General features: G+C 34.4%; 1 protein-coding gene across 6 annotated transcripts in view; it reads right to left on the reverse strand.

Moving 5' to 3' along the window:
- LOC150094878 (luc7-like protein 3) overlaps positions 1 to 23,449 on the reverse strand; it is a 231,239-nt gene that overhangs the window by 112,913 nt on the left and 94,877 nt on the right. For all 6 annotated transcript variants that reach the window (XR_016550110.1, XR_016550109.1, XM_090410860.1 and 3 more), the window contains exon 5: positions 19,126 to 19,248. Coding sequence is in view for 4 of the 6 variants with exons in the window: in XM_090410860.1 (XP_090266986.1) it covers positions 19,126 to 19,248 (123 nt within the window). In the remaining 2 variants the exon portion in view is untranslated. The remainder of the gene's footprint in view (positions 1 to 19,125; positions 19,249 to 23,449) is intronic.

A 23,449-nucleotide genomic window follows, 5' to 3' on the forward strand; every position in this document is an offset into this window, starting at 1 on the left:
TGAAGCAGGATTTAAATTGCGTGTCGTGCAGTTTGCAGAAGAACATAATAACAGTGTTGCTATGAGAGAATTTGGTGTAGCAGAGAGTAATATTAGACTTTGGCGTAAGCAAAAAGACAGTCTTGAAAAAATCTCCAAAACGAAACGTGCCCATCGTGGAGATGTAGCATCCTTTCCAGAACTCGAAGAAGAGCTAAATGAATGGATTTTCATGCAACGACAAGATGGCATTATAGTAACAAGAAATGCAATTCGTTGTCAAGCTCTACAACTCAAGAATGGTAAATTCATGGACACACCAGGTATTTCATCTTTTCTTGCTTCACCTTGGTGGTGCAACAGATTTTTGGAACACAAAGCATTAACATTACAACACCGAACAAAAACTGCGCAGAAGTTATCAAAGCAGCTTGAAGAAAAAGTGCAGTCCTTCCATAAATTTATCATAAAATTACGGAAGTGTCACAGATATGAACTTTCCCAAATTGGCAATATGAAAGAGACGCCCATGTACTTTGATATGCCTGGGCATCGAACAGTAAACTCAGTTGGTGAAAAGGGTGTCTTCATAAAAACAACGGGACATGATAAATACCGTTGTTCTAGCATGCATGGCAGACGGAACCAAATTAAAGCCAATAGTGATATTTAAAAGGAAGAAAATTCTGAAGCATATGAAATTTCCACCAGGTGTAATTGTTCACTGGATCAAGTATAGAACATACGTCCAGGTAGCTTGTTACATCAACAAAGCATGCTAGTCTGAGATATGTTCCGGGCACATTTAACAGAGGCAAGCAAAGAGAAAGCACGTGAGCTACATACAGACCTAGCAGTCATACCGGGTGATCTAACTTCCGTTTTGCAGCCGCTTGATGTCAGCTTGAATAGGCCATTTAATGATCACTTACATGAAAAATGGAGAGAATGGATGTCATCGTTTGGTGAAGATGACAAAGGGTGGGAATTTTCAGAAGCCTGAGATCACCCTAGTCACCAGCTGGGTTAAAGAAGCATGGGATTCGATACCATCTGAAATGATTCAGAGCTCATTTCTTAAATGTAGAATAAGTAATTCAATGGATGGATCCGAAGATCACGTCATATATGAAAGCGAGGATGATGCACAACAAAATGGAGAGCATGAAGACGATGACGACAACTGCTACACTGATGACGCAATTCGTACAGATGAATTTATAAATGAAATGTTTGATGACTCAAAAGATGAAGAAGAATTTAAAGGATTTTGACATTTTGTTTTAAAATAAATATTTCTTTCGTTAATTCGTATTGTATTATTTATAATGTTATGGAACAAGATTAACAGATCGCATTATATGTGGACATGGCATTTTAAGGTTTTCAAACAAAATTTCTAGTTCGCATTATATGTGGATCACATTATACGCGAGAATATACGGTAAATCTCTAAATCACTACAGAAATTGGCCTCAGTTTAACCACTTGATATCAGTATGCACAGGCAATTCAAATTATCCTTCATTACTGTATTCTTCTACTGAAACCTAAAAATCCCCCCCCCCTTGCACCCTCCCACCCATGAATTGAATTTGCAATCTTGAAAGTTATATCCAAAATTTCTTTCCTGTTAAATATTTTAGCACACAAAACTTGTGGCTATATTATACAATGATAATGTAAAAATTCAGGAATTGCTTCATTGCTCTTATATAGTTTGACAAAACAATTGTGACAACCTATCATAGCTTGCAATCTGATAGTTATTGAAGTGAGGTTGCAAACAGGTAATTGAATTATCTTAAAAACGTTTTTAAAGGTGATAAAACAATTTCTCATGGTTTTGGTAATTTCATCAAAAGGCTCCAATAAATTTAGCAATGGTTCCTGAATAGGTGCAGCTTGATCTAATTTTATATGGCTAATATTCAATTTGGTTTGAATATTTTTTAGTTTTGAGCATGCAGCAGATGAATGGTTAAAATGTCCCATCATTTTTCTACACAATGCTATTAAATTTGAAATCGACATCTGTGTATTAATAGAGTCCATTATTACTAATTGCAACGTGTGAATAAAATATGAAAAACTTGTAATTTCAGGATCATTACGTAAACTCATTAATATTAGCACCACTGTGTCGAACTATTACATGAATCCATGAAATACGTATATTCACATTTGTAACATAGCTGAAAACTTTTCTTTAATTATATAATTTGTATGACCTCTGCGAAAATGTTGACGGTTCAAAACTATATGGTTATATTGAAAGTTTGTATTAAGCAAGTGAACCCTGTGAAGCTAATGAAACTTTCGATCGATTACACGCTGGTAGGTTCTGTAAAATATTTTCTTCCAGGCATACTGTACTGTGGAGTAAGATCTCCCATTAGCCTACAAAATGCTTCATTTGCATATGGCATGTTATCTAAAGCAATCATTTCGGCTATGGCATGATGCAAAGTTTTCATATGTTTGTTATCTACATCCCATTTTTAGAATTTTTCTATAACATCAAATAACGTTTGCTGTTTCAGTAATTTATTTTCAATTCTAAATGCTTATTTCTTGCATTCTGGTCTGATATTTCAGTTTCACCATTTTGTTTTACAAATACATTGCTATGCTTTCGAACATGATTAATCATAGAAGTTGTACTTGCTTTCCTCTACTATCCTGAGATATTTGCTGTTTGCATATTTTACATTCCAAATTTTGAATCATAAAATTTCCAAATACTGCTTGTTTTATTATTCATGTCCAAAACTGTACTTGTTTTTAGTATTTTAAGGCATCATAATAGAAACTAAATTAACACAGAGGACACTATAATAAATGCCTATAGCAAACAATACAAGATTTGGTTATGCAGTACTGTAAGATATGGATAAGCTTTTTCCGGATGCTATGCTGGTTTGTGACAAATTTTTCTACTTCAACAGGCCAAATATCCAATCTTTCTACTGATTCAGTTGAGGCCGAATATTTGCAAAACATAATAACGTAGTGAAACTGAATATTTGGTGCATCCATAATAAATATTTCTGAGCTCTGGAAAAAAAAAAACTCTTTCAAAGAATAACTGATATCTAATACTGAAAGAAATTTTCCGAGAAACTATACTGTGGAATAAGTTTATTCAATAGTTGTGGAAACCCTTCTATTTGAACAGTCGCACAAGATGAATGGAAGCTTTTCTTGACTGGTTGCATTTGTTGTAAATCATTATTAGGAATTTTTCTCTTCAGCTAGCCAAATATCTGAAAAACAATGTGAAGTGGCTGAATACCAAAGCAAATGTTTGGCACATCCCTAATAAGGAGATAGTTGTGCCACTGTATAAAGTAGTGGTCAGACCACACTTGGACTATTATGCTCAGATTTCGTCATCTGGTTTTCAATGTGATGTAGAAACATTGGAGAGGGGGCCAGAGAAGAACAACTAAAACAATATCAGGACTCTGGAATGATAGACATGAAGGTTGAAGAAATGTGGATTGCAGAGTTTGGTGGATAGGATGAAAAGAGGCAATATGATAGAGATGTTTAAAGTCAATGAGGGAATTTTATCAGATTAATGCAGAAGGGATTATAAAAAGAGTAGAAGGTGAGAGAGGAAGAACCAGAGGCCATCCCTAGAGGTTGTAAAAGAGTGTGGTGAAGAAGGGTGTGAGGAGTAGATTTTTAACATAGAGAATTGTCAGTGAATGGAATGCATTACTGAAATATGTTGATAATGCAGGGAATATTAAGGATTTTAATATTCAGTATGACAGATCTGTTGTCAGAAGAATGAACCTCTCACGATGAGTCTGCCAACTCCATGGAGAGTGTTATATTAATAATAATAATTGTACCTTTCAATGGATTTATCATAAGTAATTCTTCCTTAATGGAAAAATCTGCAAAAATCATTCTAATAAAAACAATCACTTGGAATTCATTCAAAGTGAACTGATAGTGTCTGACAATCCTTGAGGTCTTGGAATAATTATTCTTTTAAATTAGAAGCTATTCATCCATTCATTGTGTCATTATATATAAATATATAATGACACATTGTGCCTGAAGTAATTTCAGGACAGTGCAACTTGTATATAGAAGCTAATGACTTCACATCAGTTATCTTAGTATCACATAATGCAAAACACATATCCTTACAGACATGTATAATGATATACATTATGGGAAGATCACTACCTAGACCAGTTTTGACCTTTATTGAGGTCTTCAGCAAAAGCCAGACCCAGAAGTGATCCCAAGGCTGAAGTAATGCAAAGGTCATATTTCCATATACAAGCAGCCAAACGGTGTCACACCTTATTATTAAAATACTCTGGATCAGAGATAGATATTGGAAGTTTTTCCACTTGGTTATACTATAAATTAAAGATGCTAAGAAATTATATTCTTGGTTTAATCCTTTATCCAAGTGTAAGCAAAGAAAGTTTGTGCATGAAGTAATTTCAGGACAGGGCAAATTGTATATAGAAGCTAATAACTTCACTTGTCTTAGTGTCCCACAATGCAAAGCACATATCCTTATGGACATGTATAATGCTATGTGTTATGGGAAGAGTCACTACCCAGACCAGTTTTGACCTTTATTCAGGTTTCATCATTGGAAGCCAGACCCAGAAGTGATACCAATGTTGAAGTAACACAGAGGTCATATTTCCATATATGAATAGTCAAAGAGGTGTCACATCTTATTATTAAAATAATCAGAATTAGAGATAGATATTGGAAGTTTTTCCACTTAGTTATACTGTAAATTAAGGATGCTAAGAAATTATATTCTTGGTTTAATCCTTTATCCAAGTTTAAGCAAACAAAGTTTGTACATGAAGTAATTTCAGGACATGGCAACTCATCCTAAAATTACTTCAGGTATTAAGGTTACAATGACAGCACTATATAATTAAGTTTACATTATTATTAATCTCTTATCAACAATTTTCCTCCAAATCAATATATTACTTGTGAGCACTCCAATATTGCCATATCTAACATTCCATACATCTAAGGCACTTCTGACTGAATCAATCCACCTAGAACTTGATTTTCCTCTAGGTCTCTTTCTTGTCATCTTGGCATCAAACACGTTTTGCTAATTTTTCTTCGCCCATTCTATTTAAGTGGCCGTACCACCTTAGAGTAGCGCTGCTGAATCTGTCATTGGGCAATATTGTATGCGGATGACATCTTGCTGTGTGCAGAATCAAGAGAAGTGGCAGCTAAACTGTAAAGATGGAGGGAAAATACTGGAAGAGAGAGGTATGAGGCTGAGCAGAAGTAAGACAGAGTATATGTGTTAAAGTGGATGGCAGCCAAGACACAGATCTGGAGCTGGAAGGAAATGTCATCAGGAAGGTTAGGGACTTTAGATACTTAGGTTCAACAGTGAAAGAGGATGGAGAGGCAGAGAAGTAGAAGATGCAAGATACAATATAGACAGAGGAACTGGAGGGAGAGAGGGAGGGAGAGAGAGAGAGAGATGGCTGGAGAACAATGGGATAAGAGGGTGCCGATCAATCTAAAAGGCAAAATCTACAGGACAGTAGTGAGACCAGCTATGACATATGCTATGGTAACTGTGGCCCTGAGTAAAAATAACATCAGCAGGATGGAGGTAGCAGAGATGGGAATGCTTAGGTGGATGTGCGGTGTGACCAGAAAGGATCATCTGAGAAATGATTATGTGAGGGGAATGGTGAAAGTTATGAACTTAGCAGTGAAGATACAGGAGGCAAGGTTTGGTCATGTGATGAGGAACGAGTATGTGGGAAAAAAGGTCATGCAGATAGATGTGTAGGGAAGGAGGAAGTGCAGGCAGCCAAAGAAGACATGGAGGAAGCTGGTGGAGGAGGAGGACCTGAGAATTGAAGAACTTAGATATGGTTACAGCCCCAAGACAGGAGGATATGGAGGAGATTCATTAAAAACAGCGACCCCACGTAAGAGGGATAAGCTGCAGAAGAAGAAGAATATATATATAATTAATTATATTATATAATCATATTATATTTTATTTATTTATTCATATGGGGTTCACCCCTCCCCCATTCCTCATCCATTCCATAGGACTGGTTGAGCCCTCCTAATGAGAGATTAAGTATGTATTTATGACTAAATCTGCGTGTGTGTTTATGAGCCAGTTTGCATGTTCTGAGGGATGAAAAACACTGTACCTCCAGATGAGACCAGTTAACTCACCTTTATTTGAAAGAGACCAGTAAAGGTTTCTCACGTCATGAACGGGAATCGAACCTAGGTCTTTCTGGCCAAAGGGTTTCATCTATACTGACTGAGCTACGGAGGCTCATTATATTATATAATTATATTTAATTTATAATTTAATATATATATATATATATATATATATATATATGTCTCTCAGGGGACCCTGTAACCCCTAGAGAGCGCGTCCCCTGGGTGGCGGATAGGGGAGCCCGCCATGTGTGTGTGTGTGTACATGTGCGTGCGTGTGTGTATATATATATATATGGTGGGGTGGTCCGAATATACTGAATAAGGACTCGTGGACCAACAGGGCCATAAGGGGCAATCATCTTGATTGTAAGGGAAGCGGCACTCCCATGGACCCCTAGCTGGATCTATCCTCTCCTTCTTCTACTTTGAGGAAGACCCACTTACTTTAATCTTTCCAATAAGGCCTTATCAGCCAACTCTTCTTACTTTATGACCATTGTGCTATTAGAGTACTCTAGGGCCATGGGGTCTTTTCATTGTAAGGCCATGGGGCCTTACAACTATATCCTCTCTATAAACCTTACTATATTTCTTCTATAATCTACCCTTTCCCCTTCAATATACCCTATTCCTCCTATGGGTTTAAATTCGGAAGAAGGCGAGTTCAGAAGCCTTAAGGTAGCAGCCCTACCACTGAACTATTCCATCTATCTGAACTATTCCAGAGCTAGTCCCCTGACATGGAGAACATAACCATACTTGTAAGCTGACAGAAAAAGACAGTCGGATTGAATCTATGGGAAACGACCCTGGAATGGAAAAGGGAAAATGAAAATGGAAACGACAAAATATAATACACATAGCAAACTGGAATGTAAGAGGAATAGCATATAAAGAAATAGAATCAGACCAGTTATTAAATGAAAGAAATTTTAAAATAGCAGTAATCGCTAAAACAAAAAAGAAATTAAAAGGAACTATAAGAACTGAAAATTTTAATGTGATATACAGTGGAGTCGACAGAGACCAAAGAGCATAAGCAGGAGTCATGATTTGGATTCATAACACCCTTTCAAAACAGTTAAAACATTATAAATTATGGAATGAAAGAATAATAGAAGCTAGAATAAAAATAGATAGAGGCTATTTAACAATAATTGGTTTATATGCCCCAGAAGAAGGAAGAGAACAGGATAATACCGATTTTTATAATCAGCTACAAAACATATATAATAAAATAAATAAAAATGATTACATAATTTTAGCAGAAGACTTAAATGCAAGAATTGGAAACACGAAAATTAATAATAATATAGGAATACATGGAGAACACACTCTAAACAGAAATGGTAAAAAATTGATTGACTTTGTAGTTTATAATAACCTAAAAATAATGAATTCCTTCTATAAACATAAAGACATACATAAATATACTTGGGCAGCAAGAGGATGGAAATCAATATCAGATTACTTCATATTAAATGAAAAGACATCAAAATTTTCACTAGATGTTAGAGTTCACAGAGGATATGAAATAAGCAGTAACCACTTCCTTGTTAAAATAAAATTAAGATTACCACCTAAATGGCTACAAGTAACAAGAACAGAAAGAAAAATTAAAACATTTGTTTATAAAACTAGACTATTGAATGACATAAATGTACAATGGCTATATGAACAAAGAATTAACCAGTATCTAGATAAAATAAAACAAAATGAAGAAATAGAAATAGAATGGCTTAATATAAAAACGATACTAAATGCAGCAGCAAATGAAAGCTTAGGAAAGACCAAAAAATTCAATAAAAGAAAAAAACTGAAGATCTGGGATGATACAATCAAGAAATAATCAAAAAGAAAAAAAAAGCCTATCACAAATGGTTAAGCAGTAAAAGATTAGAAGATGAAATAGAATATAAAAGAATAAGAGCCATAGCTAAAAGAGAAGTCAGAAAAAGACATAGAGAATCATGGAATAAATTTGTTTCTAATTTAGAACATGATTTATATAAAATAAGACCCAATGTATATAAGATTTTGAAACACCTAAATGCAGATACCAAAGAAAACATAAAATTAAACACTGAATTGAAATTAGAAGAATTTCTAAATTACTACACAGAACTGTGGACAGACAAATATTTTAAAAAAGACAACTGGCAAACAATTAACGAAAATGAAAAGGAAATAACTGAAGAAGAATTAGAAATCAGCCTGAAAGAAACAAGAAACGGAAAATCACCTGGAGAAGATAAGCTAGGTTCAGAACTATATAAATACGCAGGAACAAGATTCAAAGGAAGACTCTTATTATTTTTAAATAAAATTTACTCAACTGGTATCCCCCCAATAGAATGGAAAAAAGCAATTGTGATTCCTATCTTTAAGAAAGGTAATAGAGATGACCCTAAAAACTATAGAGGTATCAGTATAATAAATTCATGTTACAAAATATACAGCAGAATCTTAAATAACAACTAATGAAATATTCCGAAAACTTTATTCTAGAGGTACAAAATGGATGGGACGATCATGTATAGACCCAGCCTTCTGCCTAAAATTAATAATAGAGAAAAGAAGAGAATATAATTTAGAAACACATATTGCATTTATTGACTTTGAAAAAGCATTTGACAAAGTTAAAAGAAACATATTATTTAACATATTAAAAGAAAGACAAATACCAAATAATATCCTAAAAGCTGTCACAAGTATATATGAAAATAATCAAATACAAATAAGATTAAATCATGAGCTATCATATACAAGAGAGATAAACCAAGGGGTCCGACAGGGATGTCCCCTCTCAGCAACTCTTTTTAATATCTACTTAAATGGAATAATAATAAAATGGAGTAAAAATTTACATCAAGGAATTAAACTTTCACCTACAGTTAACTTAAACACTCTCCTCTTTGCAGACGACCAAATAATAATTACAAATTCTGAAGATAACTTACAGAAAGCTATTTTAAATCTAAATGAGATATCCAAAGATTATGGTATGATAATATCAAGGGAAAAATCAAAAACTATGGCCTTTAAAGGACAAGATCCAGCAAGAACTAAAATAGTATTAGATAACAAGACCTTAGAACAGGTGAATTCATTTAACTACCTAGGATGTATGATCACTTATGAAAATGAAAAAGATATAAACATAAAAATTGCAAAATATTTAAAAATAACAGGAGTAATTAACTCTATATTTAAACCAAACCTAGTTCAAAAACAAACGAGGCTAAAAGTATACAATACATTAGCCCTACCGGTCTTAATGTATGGAAGCGAAATCTGGACAATAAAAAAAAAAAGACAAACAAAGATTAACAACAGCAGAAATGAAGTTTATGAGAAAAACTGCAAAGTATACCCTATTTGATCACAAAAGAAACGAAGATATTATGAAAGAATTAAACCAAGAACCAGTAATTGAAAAAATTAAAAAATATAAACATAGATGGATGGAACACGTTCAAAGAATGAAAACAGAAAGATTACCAAAACAAGCCTTAATGTACAAGCCATTAGGAAAAAGAAAACCAGGACGTCCTCTTAAACGATTCAACGATGACTTCTAAGGCCGGAACAGGCCATACTAGGCCTAAATCCTTGATACGTATGATGATGATGATGATATATATATGTATATATATATATAAAAGTATAACAGCTGGAAACAGTATAACCTCTTTGGTATACAAATAAACCCACAAATAAAGATAGACACACTATTATTTGCAAATGATCAAATTGTATTAACTATGTCAGAAAATGATCTACAGAGATCAGTAAAATAATTAAATGAAATTTCAGAACAATATAATATGAGAATATCAAAAGTAAAGACAAAAATAATGGCTTTCAAAGGAAAAAAAACCAATAAGAAGTAAAATACGGTATTTACTTGAATATAACTCGCCCCTCGCCTATATCTCGTACCCCTGATTTTATTTTAAGAAAAAAAGAAATTAAAAAGTTTCACATGTACCTCACAGACAAAAAAAGTTCAAAACTTTAAGAAATAGACAGTAAATGTTGTTAGGGCAGTTTCAAATATTTTGGAATTCAGTTAAAGAGAATCAGCATTTCAGTTCAGCAATCGTGAGTTTGCCTTTGAGTAGCACAATCTTTTGTTAATACCGCACCAATCGTTTGCACATCTTCACAGCTGTGATATCTCTACTGCCCTACCATTGCTATCCATTTTGCACTCTGCTGGCACTTCTCATTAGTCATTTATGAAGGATTGTTCAAACTTATCTTAATTGCTGTAAATTACTGGAAATTTTTGCTTGAAATATGGAGAAATGTTCAAGTTACAGTGCTGGTTTTAAACTCAAAGATCATATGATTCTGAAATGATAAAAGGACAAGCAATAATGAAACTGTTTGTTTTAATTTAATTACAGAAGCATTGTCGCTAAAGATTCAAATATATCATGTGACAAAGGTGAGTTGCCGATTGCATAAATAATGTTGATAATTAAAATTTAAATGCATTCATTTTATAAATAATGTGAGCAATTATAAATTATAATAAATACTAAGGATTTAATTATAAACGTCAATTTAGTTTTTTCCTGACAATCTTTAGTTTCCGAAAATCTCTGCATATATCTCGCAACATGATTTTTCAACTTTAATTTTGGGTAAAAAAAGTGCAAGTTATATTCGAGTAAATACAGTAGTGATAGATAATAAAATATTAGAACAAATAAATACTTTCAACTACCTGTGATGTGAAAAAGATATAGATATTAAAATATTAAATTCTGTTAAAGTAAATGGCATAATACAGTGTGTTTCAAAAAGAATGACCCGATTTCAAATAATTATATTTAATAATGAAAATGTGGTAGCGTTATAAAATAAATTACCAAGTATGAAGTAAGGCCTAAAGTTTCACACACCAAAATTACAAATGCTCGATGTGCCCTCCACCTGCTGCACAGACAACATCAAGCCGATAGTTGAATTCATCGCAAATGCATCTGAGAGAGTGTCTTCAGTCACAGAATTTACTGCAGCCGTGATTCTGGGTTCTGAGCTCAACCAAGTTAGCAGGTAATGGAGGAACATAAACACAGTCTTTTACGTATCCCCACAAAAAGAAGTCACAAGGTGACTCCAGAGATCATGTCTGGAGATCTTGGAGGCCATGAGTGTAGTGCCAAGTCGTGGGGTCCCGTGCATCCAATCCAATGCTGAGGCAATGTTTCGTTTAGAAACTGACAAACTTGGAGGTTCCAACATGGCAGTGCTCCGTCTTGCTGAAAAATGTAATCTTCGGATTACATTTTTCAGCAGGACTGGCTACTTCCAGCTGTGGAAGTAGCCAGTCCTGCAGCATTTCAAGATAGGAGTTTCCCATACCAGTGTTTTCCTCAAAAAAGAAAAGGCCATAAACCTTTCTAACAGAAACCACGCAAAAAAACATTAAATTTTGGTCAATCACATTCATGTTGTACAATTTCATGTGGATTCTCAAGTCCCCAAATGCGAACATTGTGGTGCAAAACTTTACCGCTTAGATGAAAGGTTGCTTCATCACTAAAAACCAACCTTTGTAGAAAGGTGTTATCCTCCATGTCCTCTAAGAGATTAGCACAAAAATCTGTTCTTTTTTTTTGTCACCAACACGAAGAGCTTGCACTAGTTGCAATCTGTATGGCTTCATAAGCAAACGTCGTCGTACCACACGCCAAACAGTCACATGAGAAATGGTAAGTTCTCGGCTAGCACGACGAGTGGACTTGCACGGGCTTCGCTGAAAAGCCTCTTGAATTCGTTGCATATTACCCTCTGAGATGTGTGGTCGTCGAGGACTCTTTCCCTTACATAAACAGCCTGTTTCTTGAAATTGTTGATACCAAAGACAAATGTTTTTGTCCAGTAGTGGATGAACTCTATAATGTCGTCTAAACGCATGCTGCACCATAATCACGGAGTCAGTCTTGCTAAATTCGAGAACACAACCTTCTGTTGACTAGATGCCATCTTCTCATTAACTAATAGCTGCTATTTGGGCACTAGTAGTGGCATCTATTGGTCTTCATTTCAAACTCTGGGCGAAGGCTTCACATGGTAAAAGTAGCATTCATTTGTGGTTCGTGTTTGCAGAGATATACAATTTTTAAATTGGGACATTCTTTTTGAAACGTCCTGTAAATAATATATTTAAGCCATCCTTGGTACAAAAACACCAGAATCATAATTGTATAACATTCTGTCTAAACAAGCTTTATCATATGTAAGTGAAACATGAACCACAAAAAAAAGAAGAATGAAAAACAGATTCAAACAACAGAAATTAAGTTTCTCAGAAAAACATCTGGATATACCATGATAGATCATAAAATAAATAAAGAAATTTTACAGTCTCTGAATATAAAAGCAATTAACTACTATATAAGTAAATATAACCAAATGGTTAGAACATATAAATCGAAAGGACAATAGCAGACTGCCAGAAATACTATACAGATATAAAATAAATGGAAGACGAAGAATTAGAAAACCAAGAAAATGAAGGCATGAAACCGTAGTAGACCACTTGGACTAAAATCCAAGATAGGAAGAAGCAGAAAAAGGGATAAAGATTTGAACATGAAATTAGCTTTTACACATACAACTTTTAATTAATCATTGGTATCCATATTGTTGATTGCATAAAGATTTTTGGTCACTCACCAAGAAAACGCTCTGTTAAATTTTCATCATAATCAAATTCCAGCATTTACCGTCAAGGAGTGTACAGGATATGATAGAACTAAATGAAAAATTTACATCATTACTAACTTCCTATCAACAATTTTCCTCCTAATCAGTCTGTTACCGGTCAAGACTAAAACATCATCAGATCTTATATTTCTATCATCTAAGGCACTTCTTACCATATCAATCCACCTATATCTTGGTCATCCTCTGGGTCGTTTTCCTGCCAACCTGGCTGAGAACACTTGTTTGCTAATCTTTCTTAACCCATTCGGTTCAAGTATTCATACCACCTGAGATTAGCTCTGCTAATGCATTCCTGGATGCTGACAATGTCAAAATCTTTGCCAATATTCTGATTTTTAACATGATATTGCCATTGATGCCATCTGATCTTGCCCATAATCTTTCTCAGGACTCTCATATCTACAGTCTCTAGTCTTTGTTCAAGTGTTTTACTTCTGACCAGGCTCTCAGATCCATAAGTTAAAACTGATTTGAACACTGTCTTGTATTCAGCTAATTTAGTAAACCAACTAATTTCTCAGGGGTGCTTAAGGGTCAAAGCTGAATAACTGAAAGGAGACCTCCACATAGCCTTTAAAGAAATGTAGAGAACCGACCAGGAATTCTGATCTAATGTTCAATCCTCACCTTCTCATGGTGCACAATGTTGGGCATCTACCTGGATACTGAACAAACGAGGATGGGCTGATATTATGGGATTTAGCCAAACAAACTGTATTCTTATTGGTTAAACCAAAATAAAAAATTATGGTATAACATGACAAAATTTCATGCCGGCTGAGGTGTTGTCCAGTTAAACAAGGCCCCCATTGTTTTCCCCAGGGAACCAGGGTGAACATTGAAAAGTCAGCTACTGGAACAAATCGGAAAACACACTCCAACTCAGTATCACCAGAGTTCAAGATCAGTACTATCAACATAAGAAGTCTGAATGGCAAAGAAAACGAGCTAGCTGAGGAATAAGATAAGCACCAGATAGACATATTAGAGGTGACAAACAAAAAAGACAAAAGCTGGTGAGATCTTTCTGAGCATTAAATACAAAATGTTATATTCAGGCAATGACAATCAAGGAAAAGAAGGAGTAACCATAGTATTCAACACTAAATATGAGGCTAATCTTCTTGAATGGCAGGCAGTCTCAAGTAGGGTGATGTGGGCAAATATCAGAATGGGGAAGTGGACAATGAGACTTATTTGTGCCTATGGTCCCACAGAAGGTTCTACTAAGGTAGAAGTGGAGGAAATTTTTGAGGCTTTAGAAAAAGAAACTGACACTATAAAAAATGAAAAGATGGTCCTTGTTGGGGATCTAAATAGCAGAGTAGGAAATGATTGTCAGACATACAAAAATATTTTGGGGAAATTTGGAGAAAAGAGCAAAGCTAATAATAATGGCAAATACCTGTTGGATTTCAGCTCAATACATGGACTGGTTATTACTAACACTATGTTCCGACATAAAAATGTGCACAAATTCATATGGAGAGAAGAGGCAAGGAATAAGAAAAGTCTCATTCACTATGTCATTGTTGATAGTGATGTTTTCTCTCTGGTGCAGGAGGACACCAGAGTGTACAGAGGATTTGAAATTGGAAGTGATCACTATTTAGTCTTGAGCAGAATAAAAGTTAAGCAGCTCTCAGATGTGAACTGCAGACTAAAATACACAAAGATTATAAATAATAAAATAAATCAGCTAACGCCTATTTGTTCCCGTATAGGGAGTAGGCGGGGACGTTTACCCTATCTATTGAAGAAAAAATGAAAGAGTTTGAGAAAAGGCACCAAACCTTAGAGATTCAGTAGCAAACCTCAAAGAAAACCCTGATTGATTCAGCCAGAGGCATGTTGTGAGGTTCTCTGCAAGGATAGAAAAATCAGAACTTCATGGCGGACACAGGAAGTTAAAGAGGCATTGAAGGAAAAGAAGAAAGCATATCAAAAGTTCCTGGCAAATAAGTCAGCTCAGCTTGTGCTCTTAGAGAATACAGAAACAAATGGAAGAAAGTTAAACACTGTATAAAACTATATAAACAAAAGTCATGGGAGGACCTTGGCAAGAACACAGAAAATAAATATCAAGAAGGTGGTAAGATATTCTGGAGGTTGTTGAAGAATCTTAGAAATGGAGGAAAGAGTGCTGTAAAAGGACTTAAAGATGATAAAGGTGACATAAAAATGGGAGAAAAAGATATCCTTGAAGTATGGAGTAATTACTTCGAGTAATTGTTAAATGAAACAAGCAGTGATAGCACAGCGGTAAAAAACACTCAATAGGTATACATTCAGGAATATATATCCATACTTGAAGTAGAAAAAGTCATCAAAGGCTTGAAATGTGGAAAGGCAGCAGGAATTGATGATATTCGACCAGAAATGCTGAATAAAAATCTTACATTGGCTGCACTGAACAGTTCAGAAGGCCTGGACAGAAGGATGAATTCCCAATGATTGGAGTAGAGCTCTCATAGTGCCCATATATAAAAAGGGAAATAAAACTGAATGTGAGAATTACAGAGGTATATCCCTACTGAGTGTTCCTGGTAAGATTTATGCAAGTATACTTGAGAAACGGTTGAGAAGAATTGTGGAAGAAAAGCTTGGAAAAGAACAAACTGGATTCAGGCCAAATAGAGGCTGTGAGGATCATATCTTCACTTTATGGCAAATAGTTGAGCAATCATGGGAATATAACAGAGATCTGCATTTAAGTTTTGTTGATCTGGAAAAGGCATATGACAAGGTACCAAAAGAGAGAGAGAGAGAGAGAAGCTATTCAATACGCTACAGTTATATGGTGTCAATGGGACATTATATCAAGCAATACTTAGTCTTTATTTGAGTTGTAAGTCAGCAGTTAGAATTGAACCTTAAGCCAAGAAGGTGGTTTAAGGTTAAATCTGGCGTGAGACAAGGATGTACATTATCTCCTCTGTTATTTATTATCTATATGGATCACATTATGAAGGAAAGTGGTATTAAACATGATATCAAAATTGGAGATGTCAATGTCAGCTCTTTGCTTTATGTGGACGATGTTATACTTCTAAATAAATCTGCTACAAGTCTGCAAGATTCCCTGATTAAATTGAATAACTGTTGTAATAGATATGGTATGAAGGTCAGAAATAAAAAGACAAAGATAATGAAAATAGGCAGAATCGTTGACAATGTCAACTGCATTGTGAAATGAATGACCTGTGGAGCAGTAAAACACTTCAGCTACTTAGCCACGATTTTTAATGAAGATGGTAAATTAAATATGGAAATAGACAATAGAATCAACAAAGCTGGTATGGTAGGAAGTGAATTGAATAAATTCATATGGAATAACAGAGAAATTAGTCGGAAGACCAAATTAGCTGTATACAAGACAGTGTTCAAACCAGTTTTAACTTATGGGTCTGAGAGCCTGGTCAGAAGTAAAACACTTGACCAAAGACTAGAGACTGCAGATATGAGAGTCCTGAGAAAGATTAGAGGCGTGAACAGATGGCATCAATGGCAATATCATATTAAAAACGAGAATATTAGGAAAGAACTTGATGTTGTCAGCATCTAGGAATTTGTTAGCAGAGCTAATCTCAGATGGTATGGTCCCTTAAACAGAATGGGCAAGGAAAGATTAGCAAAACAAGTGTTCTCTGGCAGGTTGCAGGAAAATGACCCAGAGGAAGACCAAGATATAGGTGGATTGATAGAGTACAAAGTGCCTTAGACGATCTGATAATGTTGTAGTCTTGACAAGTAACAGACTGATTTGTAAGAAAATTGTAGATAGGAAGTTATTAATGATGTAAACGTTTCATGTAGTACTATCATATCCTGTACACCCCTTGAGGGTACACAGCAGGAATTTGATAATGATGATGGATTACATTATGAAAGTAAGTGGCATTATGCCTGATATTAGAATTGGAGATGTCAAACTTAGCTCTTTCCTTTATACAAATGATGTTGTATTACTAAACACATCTAATGCAAGTCTCCAAGATTCTCTAACTAAATGGAATAACAACTGTATCAAATTTGGCATGAAAATCAGCAATAAAAAGACCAAAAACTATGAAAATAGACAAGAAAACCAAAATGTTCAGCTGCATTCTGAATAAAGATCCTATAGAAAAAGTAAAATATTTCTTTAGGCACAGTTTTTAGTGACATTGGCAGGTTAAATTTGGAAATACACAACAGAATAAGCAAAGCACAGTGGGTAGCCAGCTGAATAAATTTAAACGAAATAAGAGAGAAATTAGCCAAAACACCAAACCAGCTGTATACAAGACAGCGTTTGAACCACTTTTTTAAGTTATGCATCTGAGAGTTGGGTTAGAAATAAAACAATTGTTCAAAAACTAGAGATCACAGATATGAAGGTTCTGAGAAAAATTAGGGGTGTAAATCAATGGCAGAATCATATTAAAAATGAAGATATTAGAAAAGAATCTGACATAATTAGTATTCAAGAACATGTATACAGAGCTAATCTAAGGTAGTATGGCCACTTAAATAGAATGGGTGAGGAAAGGTTAGCAAAATAGGTGTTTGATGCCAAGATGTTAGGAAAGAGACCTAGAGAAAGACCAAGGTCTGGGTGGATTATTTCAGTCAGAACTGCCTTAGAAGAATGAAATGTTGGAGTGGTTAGAAGCAGCAGTGAGCTATAAGGGGCTAGTGTGAGCCCTTTGTTAAATTTTTCTCAAATTTGCAAGTTCCTTGTTCTTCTTGTTTAATAATCTTGTAGAACTAGAAAATACTACAGTGGAATGTATACATGCTACAGTAATTGCTACTTTAAATTCATATGGATTTTCTGATAACTATATAAAAAATCATTTCATTGCATTTTGTTCTGATGGAGCTAGTGTAATGTTAAGAAACAAATCAGGTGCTGCAATTAAACTTCTACAAAAATTTCCCAACATTGTGATTTGGTATTGCGTAGTCATCGATTGCAATTAGCATTAGACGATTTGATAAAAAAACATTAAGGAAATAAATCATTTTGAAATATTTATGGATAAATTATATGCTTTTTATCATCAATCATCAAAAAATCAACGAGAATTAAATATGATTGCAAAAGACCTTGGTATCGAAATTTTAAAGATCGACCATGTGTTTGGACCACAATGGGCAGCTTGCAGTTTACGAACGGCTCTTGCTTTGTGGAGAAATTACCTGGCTTTATGCAAGCATTTTGCATCGAACGATAAATATAAGGGCTTTTTAAACAGACTACTCAATTTGGAATTTTTAAAAGATCTAGCATTAATAATTGATATCCTACAGGAATTATCATATCTGTCAGAAGCTCTACAAAGTCTCAATATAAGTATGATAAAAATGATGTAACGCCTTTTTTTTTTTTTTTTTCCCCCGATGCGAGCCCTTTGTTAAAATTTCCATAGCTCACCACTGGTTACAAGTAATAGACGAATTTGGAGGAAAATTGTTAACAGGAGATTAATAATAATGTATACTTAATCATGTAGTGCTGTCATAATACCTCCCCCCCCCTTGGGGATACATATTAAGAATCAATGATGAAGAAAACAGTACTGATAGAGATAAAGATTGATCATATATATATATTATGCAAATAATGTGAATATTTAAGTAAAACTTAAGCTATTATTTTAAAATTTATATGAAAATGAACTATTACAAAACAACTATTACAGCAACTTACATAGTATCCAGCCACACCCATCTTAGTTTAGACAACAAACTGGTTATCTCTAATAACTAGCTCCTTGGCAAATTAACAGTTAGCAATCGCTAACCTGTCATCAGGGGACCAGTTTGATGGCAGGTTAGCATATGACTGCTTCATAATACAAACTGAAAATGTGTTAATAGGTATCATATAAATCACTGTATCTGCTGGCTATTATGCATAATAAATATGCAGTCAGCTCTAAATATAGAAACACTGTTGTTAAATTTGTGAAGAAGTGAATTCACTTCTTACCAATAATTAAATATAGAAAAAGTGCATCCTAAGTAACATGGCATTAACAGAAATGTTCCAACTAAAGCCACATTAGCATCACTGCTATTCTAAGGAAATTCACTATAGCAAACCTTCCTTCTGCTATATCAAATTATTTCTTTATTCTCCACAAATTTACTATAATGAGAAATAACTATAATATACCTGAAAAAACCATAACATACCTGAAGCCAATGATTAGAATCTGAGGATTTTTGAAGCTCTTCTCTTTCCTCCTTCAATTTTTCACAAAGTTTCATTACTCCTTGTGCCTCCTCCACCTTACCTTCACACCCTAATTGTTCTACCTGAAAATGTACAAGAAAAAAGCTATGTAAGATTCATTTTTAAGTACCTCATTCATATCAGAATCATGCAAACTGAAAAAATAAAACACAGTATGTGTATTCATCATACATTTGGTATATATGCATTTGAAGCACTGTAACATGTTCAGGTAATTATAAAAAATGAAAAAAGAAAGAAAACAATAGTCAAATTTCAATTAATACAATTCTAATTAAAATTTTGAAAAATAACATAATAATCACAGTACGGTCAAATGAGATAAAATACTAACCAAGAAATGCCTTTAAAATCACTACATAACCAACAAGATGCTTTTAACATGAATCTCACCCATGGAATGTCATGGGTAGGCTAAGGATTAAATAATATAATCTAGAATAAATTTAGTTTAATCCTTTATCCAAGTGTGAGCAAACAAAGTTTGTGCCTGAAAATATCTTCAGGACTGAATATGGTGTTGTACTACCTTACTGGGTTAAGGTAGTACAACACCGGGCAACTCGTAGCAAAGGTTGACCAAGCTAACATCACTCCTATCCCAGTATTCAGTCCTGAAGATATTTTCAGGTGCAAACTTTGTTTGCTCACACTTGGATAAAGGATTAAACTAAATTTATTATAGTCTAACCAAGTGAAAAATAAACTTTCAACAATATAATCTAGAAACTCTACTCTAGATACCAAACATGGAACTTTATTAAACCATTTCAGTCTCTCCATTAAATGGAACAACAGTCACATACCAGAAAATAAAAACTGTCTACAACCAAACATTTCTACCAAAGCACGATATGAATTCACATACTGCTGGGTGATAGGCAGATGTTAACCACTTGGAGGATATGGCAAAATTGAATATTGTTGATGGTGTAAAGGTTAGATAAACTGAGAACCCTGCTCCAGAGACCAAATATGTAATTCTTTTCTGGCAATTTCAGACTTGCAATCAGCAAGTTGGTTGGCTTATGATGAGAGGTGACATTTCTTCTTCTTCTTTTCAGCCATTTTTTTTCCACTGGACGAAGACCTCCTCCAGTTCCTTCCACCTTTCTCTGTTCTTGGCAATGATTGACCAATTTTTACCAACAAAATTTGACAATTCATCACTCCACCTTCTTTTAGGACGTCCTCAGTCTCGTTTCCCTTGTTTTGGAATCCAGTTTGTTAGTATGGTGGTCCATTGCTCATCTTCTCTTCTGGATAGATGTCCAGTCCCTTTCCATTTTAGTCACTTGTGGTGAAAAATGATATCAGTGAGCCGAGCCTGGCTTCTTATCCAGGTGTTTTGCTTCTTATCTTTTAATGTGATGCCTAGCATCAGCTTCTCCATTTTTCTTTGAGTTGTTTCTAGTTTATTTGTCAGTGCTTTTGTTAGATACCAAGTTTCATAACCATATGTGATAAATGGAAGTATACACTGGTTAAATGTCTTCCTTTTTAAATAGAATGGGACATCATTATTTTGAAAAATGCTTTCCAATTTTCTGAATGCACTCCAGGCAAGTTGAACTCTTCTATTTATTTCCTTTTGCAGTTCACGGTTTAGATCAATGAGATGACCTAAATATGTATATGAAGAGATTCTTTCCAAGAAATCGTTTTCTATTATTATATCTTTTAGTGTTACAAAATTATTAAACATGAGTTTAGTTTTTTTCTCTGTTTATTTTTAGGCCAATTTTTCTGCTTTCATGATACAGGTCTTCTGGAGTGTTTGCAAAAATTATATCATCTGCATATTTTAGGTGTGTTAAGTTTGTTATTAATTTTCATACCAAGGTGTGTCCAGTTTATATTGTTAAATATATCTTGAAGGACTGCTGTAAAGATTTTGGGCAATAGAGAGTCTCCTTGTAGGATACCTTTTTCAATTGATATTTTATTGTTACTCGTGTGAAGTTGGATTGTTGCAGTGTGGTATAAAGCAGTGTGCTTTGTTTATTGCATTAGTTTTGATGGAATCAAATGCTTTTTCATAATCAATAAAGGCTAAACAGAGAGGCAATTGGTTTTCTTCTGCTTTTTCTATTATTTGTTTTACTGCATGAATATGATCAATTGTGTTAAAGCCTTTCTGTTTAGCCTTTATATCTTGAAGGAATCAAGAACAAATCCTAAGCAGACTAGAAGAATTTTATAAAGAACTTTATAGCGATTCTTCAATAGATAAATCAAATATAAATAACTCTTCCCAATCACATATGGAATTAATCGCACCATTCACCTCAGATGAAATAAAAAAAATCAGCTAATGCCTTTTTATTCCCATATAGGGAATAGGCGAGACCATTCAGCCATATCTAACTTTTGGAGACTGAGTGGGCAGTTCAATCTCCACTGGCAGCCAATCAGAGATAGATGGCCCAAAGCTATCACTAATTTAGCGGCACGCAGTGAAGGGAGATGGCTCAATAAGTGCAGCCATCTCGTGGTCCCTAACCCTAACACAACATATTTAATGTCTGAAATAATGTGGGTTCTACGGTTGATTTTCTTGAGTTTATGGGACGAAAAACCCACTTGTCGTGCCAGAGACCGACTAACTCGGGAACCAGTCAAAAAAAAGGCTCAGAAAAATTTCCTCTAGTCGATGACTAGATTCGAAAAAAGTCTTCCTTCATGCGGTTAAGCACCGTGGTGTGCAAACGTCACATCCACTGAGCTACACAGGCTCCTTCAGATGAAATAAAACAAGCATTAAAACAAATGAAAAAATGGAAAATGTCCTGGTGAAGACTTGATTAACATAGAATTAATTAAATGGGGAGGAAACAATGTAATTCACCATGTCACAAACTTAATAAGTGTATGCCTAGAAAGAATACTAATTTGTATATAGTTCTTTACTTCTCTTTTGTCTCCTTTTTATATAACAGTATCAGAGTTGTATTTTTCCAGTTTTTTCTGGTATCTTTCACTCTTCTAGGCATATACTTAAGTTTGTCACATGGTGAATTACATTGTTTCCTCCCCATTTAATTAATTCTATGTGAATCAGATCTTCACCAGGATCATTTTCCATTTTTCATTAGTTTTAATGCTTGTTTTATTTCATCTGAGGTGAATGGGGAGATTAATTCCATATGTGATGGGAAAGAGTTATTTATATTTGATTTATCTATTGAAGAATCACTACAGAGTTCTTTATAAAATTCTTCTAGTCTGCTTAGGATTTGCAGTTATTTGACTTTTGCCAACTGATAAAGGTTTTCTTAGTATTTTCTTAGGTGACATTTATTATCATCTAAAGACATTCACAAACATCATGCACATCATAGGGCTCAAAATCATAGTCTGAACACAGTTTGGAGAACAGAGTTGCTATCTAATTGGTCAATGCCAAAAGAGTGTGTACCAAACCTTAAATATTATGTTAGCTTAATCGAATTACTCTGATTTTGTGACCACATTTTCATTAAAAATGACTGTTTTTTAAAATTAAACAAGTACTAAAAAACAAACCCGACAAGTTTCGTTAGTCGTTAGACTAACATCTTCAGGAGTAAAAATAACCTGCAAGAAACTTAAATAAACAAGACTTCAAGAACGCAGTCACCCTTCCTTATATCAAAAATGTAACAGATAAATTAGCCAAACTTCTCTACAAGTACAACATAAAAGTGACTTTCCTGAAAAAATATCAAAATCTCTTCATCCTCCGAAACCTCCACATCACCCAATAAAAAAACCAGGAGTTTATAATATTCACTGTTCCTGTGGCATCTGCTACGTAGGCCAAACAGGGAGATCGAGAGAAATCCGTATGAGCGAACAACAAAAGGACGTAGAAAAAAAAGAGAACATAAGTCTGGCTTGGCATTTCACACAGCTCTACTGGTCATGATGTACTCTGGGACAGAACAAACTGTCCTATATTGATAAAAACTGTTTCACAAGAAAATTCAAAGAGGCAGCAAATATGATTAAAATTCCTACGCAATGCAACAAAAATCAAGGTTTGATTTTAAATCAAGTTTGGTCAGCGTTTATTAAAAATTTAACCAGTTCAGACCTCAGAAAGAGTGAAAGTGAACCACAGAACGCGACATCAAATAGCACTGTTTCCAGCTAACCCGTATTAATGGTTGCATAGATCTGTTATTCGGTTTCGGTTTTTTAACAAACTTTTTTGATGTTCATAATACCAATAAATGAACTTGTTTTTTCATAATTTCTTATAGTTCGTGCTTTAAACTGTTA

This window comes from Typopeltis vanoorti, chromosome 21 (genome assembly GCF_054136105.1).
Source record: "Typopeltis vanoorti isolate ZY-2024b chromosome 21, IOZ_Tvanoo_1.0, whole genome shotgun sequence".
NCBI lineage: Eukaryota > Metazoa > Arthropoda > Arachnida > Uropygi > Thelyphonidae > Typopeltis > Typopeltis vanoorti.